Genomic DNA, 12,806 nt, shown 5'->3' with positions numbered 1-12,806 from the left:
TGCTGGTGGTGTCAGACTGGCTCCCGTAAATGTTTAGGTCATGTTAACGGTCCTCGATCTATGGCAGCACGTTTGGTTAGCTGGCATTGAAACACGTTTTGCTTCATTCACCTTGAAAACTTAAAGAATCGATACAATCATTACAGTCGACATTTCTGTGGTCTGCATGGAGAATTTTCTGACTATTTGAATTTAGAGAAAAATTAATATATAAATCTGTTGTTCATCCTTTTTTTTTTTTCAAATCAAGTGTTTCCTCTTTGCCTGAATTTGAATTATTGGGTTTCTTGAGTATTTGGTTATATGTTGCTGTTTTTCTGTAGTTATGCCAATGGGGACACGTATGAAGGAAGCTTTGTGGATGGGGCTCGACATGGGCATGGTATGCACCGCAGTGGTTCTTTTGCCTCCCTGTCCTCATCAATATACATCGGGCAATGGTTTCAAGACCGCAGGTCTGGTTATGGTGTTCTGGATGATATCACACGGTAAGCAATACTGTGCACCTGCTTTGTGGTAAGATTTGTTTCGATCATTTTGTTCACTAAAAATTAATCGTTTTGGGGTGGGGGCAAAGGGTAGTAGCGGTGTGAAGACTATTTAAGATTTGAAAACCAACCCTTCGTGTTACTTTTAAAGTTACAACTTTTAAAGTGATTCTGCACAATTGAGAGATTGGACCAAATACGACATACAGCATGATTTTTCAAAAAGTTGTGGATTCGTTGTGACAATACTAGGTGGGTGAGTTGATTAGGTGACAAGAATCATCCGATTTGATTTTGGTTCAGGTTCAGGTGCAGATCCAGATCCGGCCATTCAGTGAGATACAAAAACGTAAACTGTTCAACATGGCGGAGGTATGCACTCCACCGAGTGCCGTTCTAGTTTACTTGTGATACATACTCCAAGGTTTCAGTGCACACATTAATTTTCATGTACTATACTTGGATTTAGGCAAGCAACCATTGAAACGTCTCGCATTCACCAATTAGTGTAGGGTCATATGTGGAAAAATCTCAGTTCGCATTTTTGGTCTGCCAACTGTTGTTTATATACATTTTTGTATCCTTTAGACATCCCTAAAGGATATGAAAGATGTTGGGAAGTTTTCATTTTCAGTTTTATGCCTTTTTTTTTTTTAAAGAAACAATGCATAACCGTCAAAAACATTAAAAAATGTGTTTTCTATCAGTGTTTTATTTAAGAAGTAAAGTGTATCATGTGACATATCAAAATGATTGGAATGATGAACTTTAACAATTTGACACTTTTCAGTTATTATAGTAACAACAAAATAAATATTTGGACAAATTTGCAAAAAATAGGCAAAATATTCTACTTTATGAAAGCAGTGATCTACCCAATTATAGCGTAAAATATAGACATGCAAATCGAATATTTTATTATTTGACAAATAAATCCATGATGTCATTTGTTTAGATGCATTTAGCTCTGCTGACATTAGTCAACCAGCAGAGCTTATATACACATATATCATTGCCATGAATGCATCATCTGCCCATCCATCCATCAATCGACCATCATTATAAACAAATTAGAAAAAACTAATTCTGAAACAATTTGTGGAGAATCCATTGTTTTTTAGGTAATGCAGAATTGCTGGTGGAGATGTTGACAAACTAAATGAACAAATACAATTATTTATATATGATATTATTTCTTCAGATAAGCTGAGAAACTTTGATATGATAGAATGTATTATTAACTGCATAAAAGAATGTATCTAAGTGCATGGGCGGTGGTGGTTCCTCACATGAATATGTTTGTGTGTTTTAAGAAAATGGCAGAGCCACCAAGAAAGCAGCAGAAATGTGAACCTATTGATTATAAACTGTGCATTAGGTGCCAAAATGCAACTGGAGATCTGGTAACAAACCCTGAAGATGCGTCTTATGAAACCCTTCTTGACCACATACAGAAATGGGCCAGTAACCAAGATCCAGAATGTCTATCAATCAGCAACAGACTAGGTAGTGTTACAGCAGAACATCTGAAACAATGGGGTGCTTCATGGCACAGAAACTGCTACAGAGACACAGTCAGTTCAAAAATGTTGGATGGTGCAAAAAAAAAGGTATGACAAAAGTGGGGCACTAGGTGATGCAAGCCTAATCACAAAGCGTAGCAAAGGAGGACGGCCATCAAAAAGCAGACTGCAGATAAACCTCAAGTAGCTACATGTACAAGTGAGGGCCAGTCTTCCAGCTCAGAACGATTTACAAGATCATCTGCAAAATCCTATGACAAGGAACTATGCTTCTTTTGTGATAAGGATGATACCAATGAGCAGCTACATGATGCATGTCCATAGAACATGAAAAACATAGAACATGAAACAGGGTACACGCGATCATCGGAAAGGCTCTATCAAGGATTCACGGAGCTATGTGTGGATGGACTCAACACCTATCAGAACAGCTATGGACACATTCCTGAGCAGCTCAAAAACAAAGAGCAGTCTCACAGAGTTTCTTTCAATGAAGGTACTTAACCATTTCACCGAAAGTGAAAAATCAGTCATTGTGTCTACTAAAAATGGTGTACACTCTACTCAGCAGCAACCTGTGATGCATCTGACCACAACCCAGGAGGAAGCAGACTCAATCTTAATACTGCATGCTCTTGAAGCTGCAAATTCTCGAGGTGTAATTCACATCCTCTCACCTGACACAGACGTGTTTATTCTTTCCTTACATCGTTTCCCTGAACTTGGGCAGCAGACATTCATGATATTAGGAGCAGGAGAACACCAACGTATAGTACCACTGAGGCCAATCTATGAAGGCCAATGTAGTACCACTGAGGCCACTTGGGGAAGATCTGGCAGCAGCATTGCCTGGATTTCACAGTTTTACAGGCTGTGATACAACAGGAAAGTTTGCTGGGAAAGGAAAACTGACCTGCTGGAAATTTATGCAGAAGGCTTCTCCAAACATGCTCACTGCATTCAAAAACCTGAGCTCTACCATAACACCCACAAGAGAGACAGAAGCTGCCTTAGAAGAATTTGTTTGTCAGCTGTTCCAGCCACAGACCAAAAAAAAAGGATGTGAGACAGCTTCGTTGGGAGATGTTTAAGTGGTCACAGGCAGAGTCTGAAAGGTTACCACCAACTGCAGCTGTGTTAAAACAGCATACCTACGTGCCCACTATCAGGCCATGATTTGGTGTAATGACCGCAATCCACAACCCAACTTGCCACCACCAGAAAGGTATTTATTGCTGGAGGATGGAGGACAGTACCTATGTTCCAATCATAACCACTCTGAAACCAGCACCAGATGCTGTGATCGAGCTCACCAGATGTGGATGCGGAACTAGTAAATGCATAGGGGGTAGATGTTCATGCAAAAAAGCTGGTCTCCCTTGCACAAAGATGTGTGCTTGTGAGGTATCACCTGAGAAATGCATGAACACAGAACCTGTCAAATTGATGATTGACAGTAATGATGAAACTGAAAATGATGATGATGATGTTGACTACTGACTATAAAGTATTAAACTGAAATTAACTTTGTGATTTACTATAAATAGAACCAGTTATGTGTATGTCATTCATGTTGACACTAAATGTTAGCAGCTAGATGTGTAGAATCTCTAGTCTGGTAATTAATTAGTATGACCATATATTAGAGTGGTAGTAATTAGAGTAGAATGTGTAGTATAGTAGGTAGGTATAGAATGTGTAATACTAGTACATTGTTTAACACATTTCAACAAACTGCATGAATATATGCACAAATGTGAATTTTCTGTAATAATCACCTTGCTTTAAGACTGCATCGCTTCCTTAAAGTATTGTCATATACAATGTAGATTAGAACCACCCACCCCTCAAGACTAATGGGAGAAGTGATTTTTAACAATGCATTCCCTCACTGTGACCAACCAGCCACTCACCCACCCACCATAAGAAAGTACTTTAGGGAAGCGATGCAGACTTATGATATGACCCTTAATACATTTAGGTATTATATAAAAAGTGCAACATAATGTTGTCTTTTGAACCACCTGGATCTATACTGGCATTGTCCCCAACTATTTTATATTTGGTAACAAGAGTTTATCATGTTTTTTTCCCTGAAATACACAGCAAAACAATGAGCACATAATTATATTAACTTGATATATGTATATGATTCCACATTATACAGCTTAATGTTGGTGATGTTAGTAAGTTTACATCCTGTCCAAGCAAAGCATATTTATCTATGTATGCTAACAATGCCTTAAAACCTATATCAAATGTCTAAAATGGTATGCTCATGTGTTTGTAGTCACTGAGAGGCTCATTTTGAGGTGCCACATGCTATATTTATGTACAAAATAAAAAATAGTATACGTTTTTTTTTGTTTTTTTTGTTTTGTTTTTTTTTAGCTAATTTAGGGTCATATCAAAATTGGGTCTAAAATTCATAAAAATAAAAAAATTAAAACTTCCCAACATCGTTGTTTTGTTGGAAGGATGTCCATAGAACATGATAAACATTAGAAACAGTTGGCAAATAAAAAAATGCAGGATTACACATGGCCCTACACTAACAGGTTGGGTGTGTGTGACAAGGACAACTAAATTTGATTTTGATGAAGATCTGGATTCGGATACGAGAATCATTTACATTTTCTAAGTGATTCTTCACCATTGAGAGATGGGGTCATAAATGATATATTAGAACACGATATTTCAAAAAGTTGTGGACGAGTTATGAAGAAACCTGTGTGGATGAGTTGGTTAGGTGACACGAACAAGCAGATTCGATTTTGGATGAGGTCCGCAGATGCAGATTGGGCCAACCAGTGGGATATAAAACGTAAACTCTTCAGCCTGCCAGAGGTAGTCACTCCACTGAGTGCCGTTCTAATTGTTTATGCATTCATAACACCAATCATGGCAGCTTTCCAGAAACTTTTGTTGCAGCAATGTGACAATAAAAATGAACCGTAGCAACACATTTATCTCGTTGAACCCATGGGCATTGCTAACATGTCCTTTTGTTAACCTGCGTAAATGGTCCGATTTCAACATCAAAAGGTTAACATGGCTATTTGTGACATAACTACTTTTTAAACCCCGATGCAGCCCTGGCTATAGGGGCACATAACCCCTAACCAGGCCAGGCTGGGCCACATCACTTGGGTCTTGTCCATCTGTCTGTCCATCCAGTCTCTACTCAAAAACGACTGGACACATTCTTTCAGATTCGGCACATTTATGCAACAACGTCTGAGCATGAGGTACATCGAATTATTTTGGGATTGGAGCCAAAAGTCAAGAGACTATTTTCATTCCGAATTTTGGGAATTTAATTTTTTACAGGAGAGAACAGTACACGATAGTACATGCTTTCGGGAACCATGACATACATATTTCATGTAGTTTACAATCAACACACAACTTCGAATGATTAATTTACTTGCACACACTTCATCACCACAACAAACATACTCGATTTGAATGATTTACTTGCTTTGAAGCATTGGCAAATAGAAAGAACCAAAAACGAATGTCACAAGGTTCAGCCTCGAATAAACTTGAATCAACCAGCGATACTTATCAATAATAATATAATACTTATCAATAATACTTATCAATGACAAATAAGAGAATCAACCAGCACTATTTTATCCACATGTTGCCAGCTTTTGAGTGGTCTGAATGAACTTTGTTTACGGAGCACCACATCATACTTTCTGACAAAAAGTTTTCTTGCAAAAGCACAATTTGTCAGTTTGCATATCGTCATTACACAAATATTAATACTGTCGGACCCCGCTATTCGCGGATCATAAATGTGTGACCCGCATTCATGTTTTTTTTTTTTTTCTTAACACTTCAGGGCTGGTTTCCGATATCCACCTGGGAAATTGGAAATCAACCAACGTCACAACATTACATGAAAAGGTACAAAAACAGATCCCATTAACTACAGCCCAATTAGTTTACTGTACTTCCAATCATGTCAGGTCATGGAATCCATCATCACAGTTGACATAAATAATTCCTTTTCTCCAACAGCCTAATATCATTTCATCAATTCAGATTCAACCTGGTCACTCACTCTACCTTGGACATGCTGCTTCTACTCTCCAAACAATGGTGGAGGCCCTCAATATCACACATGAGATCAGGGCCATCTCTGGACATGTCTCAAGCTTTCGATACAGTCTGGACAACAAGGCAGGATGCCAAAACTGTCTGCCTATCAAATCCAAGGTCAACTCCACTCTTGGTTTACTGAGTTACTCCACTCTCGTAGACATGTGACTCTCAGCAGAACCCTTTAATCTCATCTCCCTGTCAAAGCTGGAGTACTCCAAGGCTGTGTTCTCAGCCCCATATTATTCCTAATTTTCATGAATGAGCTCACCGACTGGAAAACCCTCTTTATCTCTTTGGTGATCACTGCACTCTCTGCTGCAACATCTCGCATCCTTCTGACAGACAGACAACAGCCTCTTTCCTCTCCTTAGGGCTTAGACCTTGACAAAAAAAACTTTGAAAAAAAGCTCACAAACTGGTCAAGCAAAATTTTGCTGATGTATCCATATTGGTTCACCCTTTGCATTTTCCCTTACCCCTCATCATTACCTGTTTGCCAGTCTCCAACCACTTTCTCCCTCCGCCCTGCTATTGTTGTTTCCCCTTTCTCCTGATTTGCTCTGTGTAATCGCTCTTCCATGAGCCGAGACCATGCTAAAAAAATTTAAAGAGTGCCCCAGCATTGACAGAATTTTTCAGGAATGTATCCCCCATGAATAGCAAGCAGGGTCCGACAGTACACCAATTGCCATTATACATGCCAAAAAATATATTCAATGATCATAATGCCCCGTAAGGTTTCCGTTTATAAATTTTTATTTTCGTGTAAAATGAAGCATTAGAAAGCTTTCTTTCCAAAGTAAAGGCCCAGTCACACCTTGACGTTTTAGCCAGCAATGGCAACGTATCAAAATGTATGTAAAATGCTGGCTTACGCTAAACTTTTAATGTTTTTTTTTTTTAAAGATTCGGACGTATTCATAACGAGTTGATCGTATGCATAATATATTAGTAACGGACACAGAACGTTTCGTTGTCTTATAGATAACTTATACAAACGAATGCTTTGCCTGTCGTCGGCGTTCATAACCTATGCCCAACGATAGTCTAACTTATGCATAGCGCGCTGCACGTATCGCCGACGATCACGTGGCGTAGCCTATTAAAAGGCTGCCGCACAATGATTCAAATCATAACCGCCGGAGAAATGGAAGTGTCAACATCGCAGTCACACCTTGGCGATCTTACCAGCATATGCCGACGAATGAAAAATGCGTCAAAAACGCTGGTGCACGTCAAATACAGTATGGGTAAGTTTGGTATACGTGAATAGAATGCTAAAGTACGCTATCATACGTCGTAGTAAGTGGAGTACGTCTTGAAATTTTAAACGTGTTAATTTTACAAGTACATTCATGTAGCTTCACTCGTTCCGCATGCGATGGGAATAAGTTGTATGCACGATATGCGATTGTTGGCACACGTCGACAAAAGTTACTTGTAAGTTACTCATAAGTCGAAACGCGTCGAAGTAATGGTTAGCGTCAATGTTCCAGACTCCCTGTTTTTATTTTAATTTTTTTCTTCGGTATAACGGTGATGTTGACACTTCGATTTCTAGTGCGGTTATAATATAATATAATTAATAGGCTGCCGCTCAACGATTTAAATCATAACCGCACTAGAAATCGAAGTGTCAACATCACCGTCATACCGAAGAAAAAAAAAAAAACCAGGGAGTCTGGAACACTGACACGAACCATTATCTCGACGTGTTTCGACTTATGAGTAACTTTCAAGTAATGTGTGTTAAAGATCGTGTAACGTGCCCACAACACGTTACTCGTAGGTTAGAAATATGTTTCGGGTATGCTTAACATTACCTCGACGTGTTTCGACTTATGATTAGCTTTCAAGTAACGTGTGTCGACGTGTGTCAACGATCGCATAACTTGCCTACAAATTATGGTCAGCGTAGTGGAACTTGTGAGTCATATGCTGGCATAAGTCATAAAATTTCAAGCATGCTAAAATTTGAGGACAACCGCAAAATACAACGATGAAAGCCAGCGTACTACGACGTATGGCAGTGTTTTTCAGTGTGCTCTCAATGTTTCCAAAACTTACCCATAACGTATTCGATGTGTGCCAGCGTTTCAGACAAATTTTTCAAAAATCGGCATAAGCTGGCTAAAACGTCAAGGTGTGACTTGGCCTTAAAATTTAGTGTAGGGCCATGTGTAATCCTGTATTTTTTCTTTGCCACCTGTTGTTTCTAATGTTTTTCATGTTCTATGGACATCCTTCCAACAAAACAATGATGTTGGGAAGTTTTAATTTTACTTATTTTGATGAATTTTAGACCCAATTTTGATATGACCCTAAATTAGCTAAAAAAAAGTGAACTATTTTTTTATTTTTTTATTTTGTCCATAAATATAGCATGTGACTCTCAAAATGAGCCTTTCGGTGACTACAAACACATGAGCATACTATTTTAGACATTTGATATAGATTTTAAGGCATTGTTAGCATACATAGATAAATATTCTTTGCTTGGATGGCATGTAAACTTACTAACATGACTAACAATAAGCTGTATAATTTGGAATCATATACATATATCAAGTTAATATAATTATATGCTCATTGTTTTGCAGTGTATTTCAGGGAAATACATGATAAACTCTTGTTACCAAATATAAAACAGTTGGGGACAATGCCAGTATAGATCCAGGTGGTTCGAAAGACAACATTATGTTGCACTTTTTATATAATACCTAAATGTATTAAGGGTCATATCATAAGTCTGCATCGCTTCCCTAAAGTACTTTCTTATGGTGGGTGGGTGAGTGGCTGGTTGGTCACAGAGGGGGGGATGCATTGTTAAAAATCACTTCTCCCATTAGTCTGGAGGGGTGGGTGGTTCTAATCTACATTGTATATGACAATACTTTAAGGAAGCGATGCAGTCTTAAAGCAAGGTGATTAACACAGAAAATTCACATTTCTGCATATATTCATGCAGTTTGTTGAAATGTGTGAAACGATGTACTAGTATTCCACATTCTAAACCAACCTACTATACCACACATTCTACTCTAATTACTACCACTCCAATGTATGGTCATACTAATTAATTACTAGATTAGAGATTCTACACATCTGGCTGCTAACATTTACTGTCAACATGAATGACATGCACATAACTGGTTCTATTTATAGTAAATCACAAAGTTAATTTCAGGTTAATACTTTATAGTCAGTAATCAACATCATCATCATCATCATCATCACTTTCAGTTTCATCATCACTGTCAATCATCAAATTGACAGGTTCTGTGTTCATGCATTTCTCAGGTGATGCCTCACAGGCACACATCTCTGTGCAATGGAGACCAGCTTTTTTGCATGAACATCTACCCCCTATGCATTTACTAGTTCCGCATCCACATCTGGTGAGCTCTATCACAACATCTGGTGCTGGTTTCAGAGTGGTTATGATTGGAACATAGGTACTGTCCTCCATCCTCCAGTCATACCTTTCTGGTGGTGGATTGCGGTCATTACACCAAATCATGGCCTGATAGTGGGCACGTAGGTATGCTGTTTTAACACAGCTGCAGTTGGTGGTAACCTTTCAGACTCTGCCTGTGACCTCTTAAACATCTCCCAACAAAGCTGTCCCACATCCTTTTTTTTTGGTCTGTGGCTGGAACAGCTGACAAACAATTCTTCTAAGGCAGCTTCTGTCTCTCTTGTGTTGTGGGTGTTATGGTAGAGCCCAGGTTTTTGAAGGCAGTGAGCATGTTTGGAGAAGCCTTCTGCATAACTTTCCAGCAGGTCAGTTTTCCTTTCCCAGCAAACTTTCCTGTTGTATCACAGCCTGTAAAACTGTGAAATCCAGGCAATGCTGCTGCCAGATCTTCCCCAAGTGCTTCATAGATTGCCCTCAGTGGTACGACACGTTGGTGTTCTCCTGCTCCTAATATCATGCATGTCTGCTGCCCAAGTTCAGGGAAACGACGTAAGGCAAGAATAAACACGTGTGTGTCAGGTGAGAGGATGTGAATTACACCTCGAGACTTTGCAGCTTCGAGAGCATGCAGTATCAAGATTGTGTCTGCTTCCTCCTGGGTTGTGGTCAGATGCATCACAGGTTGCTGCTGAGTAGACTGTACACCATTTTTAGTCGACACAATGACTGATTTTTCACTTTCGGTGAAATGGTTAAGTACCTTCATTGAAAGATACTCTGTGAGACTGCTCTTTGTTTTTGAGCTGCTCAGGAATGTGTCCATAGCTGTTCTGATAGGTGTTGAGTCCATACACCCAAAGCTCCGTGAATCCTTGATAGATCCTTTCCGATGATCGCGTGTACCCTGTTTCATGTTCTATGTTTTTCATGTTCTATGGACATGCATCATGTAGCTGCTCATTGGTATCATCCTTATCACAAAAGAAGCATAGTTCCTTGTCATAGGATTTTGCAGATGATCTTGTAAATCGTTCTGAGCTGGAAGACTGGCCCTCACTTGTACATGTAACTACTTTAGGTTTATCTGCAGTCTGCTTTTTTTGATGGCCGTCCTCCTTTGCTACGCTTTGTGATTAGGCTTGCATCACCTAGTGCCACACTTTTGTCGTACCTTTTTTTTGCACCATCCAACATTTTTGAACTGACTGTGTCTCTGTAGCAGTTTCTGTGCCATGAAGCACCCCATTGTTTCAGATGTTCTGCTGTAACACTACCAAGTCTGTTGCTGATTGATAGACATTCTGGATCTTGGTTACTGGCCCATTTCTGTATGTGGTCAAGAAGGGTTTCATAAGACTCATCTTCAGGGTTTGTTACCAGATCTCCAGTTGCATTTTGGCACCTAATGCACAGTTTATAATCAATAGGTTCACATTTCTGCTGCTTTCTTGGTGGCTCTGCTATTTTCCTAAAACACACAAACGTATTCATGTTCGGAACCACCACTGCCCATGCAGTTCGATGCATTCTATAATGCAGTTAATAATACATTCTATTATATCAAAGTTTCTCAGCTTATCTGAAGAAATAATATCATATATAAATAATTGTATTTGTTCATTATCTTGCCAAAACGAAGTTTTTGCAAGATATGTTAGTCAGCTTGTATGTTTTTTTTTTTGTTTGTTTATTTTATGTCTGTAATCACATATAAAAAATTCTGCAGAGCACAGTTATCATTGGAAATTTTTGTAACTTCACATATCAGAGGCCTATAGAGGTCCCTTTCAGCACATAAAATTTTGAAGGTCAAGGTCAAAGGTCAAGGTCACTTTGTCGCAAATCAGGGGAGTCGCCGAAACCCTTATTTTTTGAGTAATTTTAATCGAATCGTCTCCAAACTTTATGGGAATGTAGTATATGGTATGGCATCAGCTGATTAGTTTTTTGGTGGTGATTGGCCATTGACCTTCATGGTTAGCGCCTGAGGTCAAACATATTTGACCCCAAGATCAAATTTTCAAGTTATAGGAACCATATCGTGTAGTACCTCAAATTGAACACCTCGATGAGTGCTTTCTAGATATGTCAAGCTTGAGACATTATGACATCATTTGGTGACGTTATGAGGCAAACACATATTTTTCATGGTGACTCTGCAGAATGATTCTCATCGGAATCTCTCGTAGGCAGATATTCCTCAAGGAGTCGCTCCTGGTGGATAGCAGCTCTGTTCACCTCAGTGTGATCTTAAAGAAGTCACACGTGGTCACCTTTTGGCAAGATAGGGTCACCCTGCGGGTGACATTGGTTTTTTTTTGTTTGTCTGTAATCACGTATAAAAAATTCTGCAGAGCACAGTTATCATTGGAAATTATTGTAACTTCGCATATCAGAGGCCTATAGAGGTCCCTTTCAGCGCATAAAATTTTGAAGGTCAAGGTCAAAGGCCAAGGTCACTTTGTCGCAAATCAGGGGAGTCGATGAAACCCTTATTTTTTGAGTAATTTTGATCGGATCATCTTCAAACTTCATGGGAATATAGTTCATGGTCTGGCGCTCAGCTGATTAATTTTTGGTGGCGATTGGCCTTGACCTTCATGGTTAGCGCCTGAGGTCAAACATATTTGACCCCAAGGTCAAATTTTCAAGTTTTAGGAACCATATCGTGTAGTACCTCAAATTGAACACCTCGATGAGTGCTTTCTAGATATGTCAAGCTTGAGACATTATGACGTCATTTGGTGACGTTATGAGGCAAACGCATATTTTTCATGGTTACTCTGTAGAACGATTCTCATCGGAATCTCTCGTCGGCAGATATTCCTCAAGGAGTCGCTCCTGGTGGATAGCAGCTCTGTTCACCTCAGTGTGACCTTAAAGAAGTCACACGTGGTCACCTTTTGGCAAGATACGGGTCATCCTGCGGGTGACATTGGTTTATTTAGTTTGTCAACATCTCCACCAGCAATTCTGCATAACCTCAAAAACAATGGATTCCACACAAATTGTTTCAGAATTAGTTTTTTCTAATTTGTTTATAATGATGGTCGATTGATGGAAGGATGGGCAGATGATGCATTCATGGCAATGATATATGTGTATATCAGCTCTGCTGGTTGACTAATGTCAGCAGAGCAAAACGCATCCAAACAAATGGCATCATGGATTTATTTGTCAAAGAATAAAATATTCTATTTGCATGTCTATATTTTATGCTATAATTGGGTATATCACTGGTTTCATAAAGTAGAATATTTTGCC

At 39.0% G+C, this 12,806-nt stretch overlaps 2 protein-coding genes across 10 annotated transcripts in view; one reads left to right on the top strand and one right to left on the bottom strand.

The window, feature by feature from the left end:
* Positions 1-12,806, top strand: part of ALS2 (alsin Rho guanine nucleotide exchange factor ALS2) — a 276,431-nt gene that overhangs the window by 83,941 nt on the left and 179,684 nt on the right. For all 9 annotated transcript variants that reach the window (XM_085869620.1, XM_085869622.1, XM_085869617.1 and 6 more), the window contains one exon: positions 324-488. In XM_085869620.1, coding sequence (XP_085725746.1) covers positions 324-488 — 165 coding nt within the window. The remainder of the gene's footprint in view (positions 1-323; positions 489-12,806) is intronic.
* JMJD4 (jumonji domain containing 4) overlaps positions 1-12,806 on the bottom strand; it is an 84,076-nt gene that overhangs the window by 18,136 nt on the left and 53,134 nt on the right. The window lies entirely within an intron of this gene.

The sequence above is a fragment of the Eptatretus burgeri genome, chromosome 2 (assembly GCF_056783735.1).
Source record: "Eptatretus burgeri isolate ZD-2024b chromosome 2, Ebu_testis_v1, whole genome shotgun sequence".
Taxonomy (NCBI): Eukaryota; Metazoa; Chordata; class Myxini; order Myxiniformes; family Myxinidae; genus Eptatretus; species Eptatretus burgeri.
This window is presented reverse-complemented; position numbering and strand designations above follow the sequence as displayed.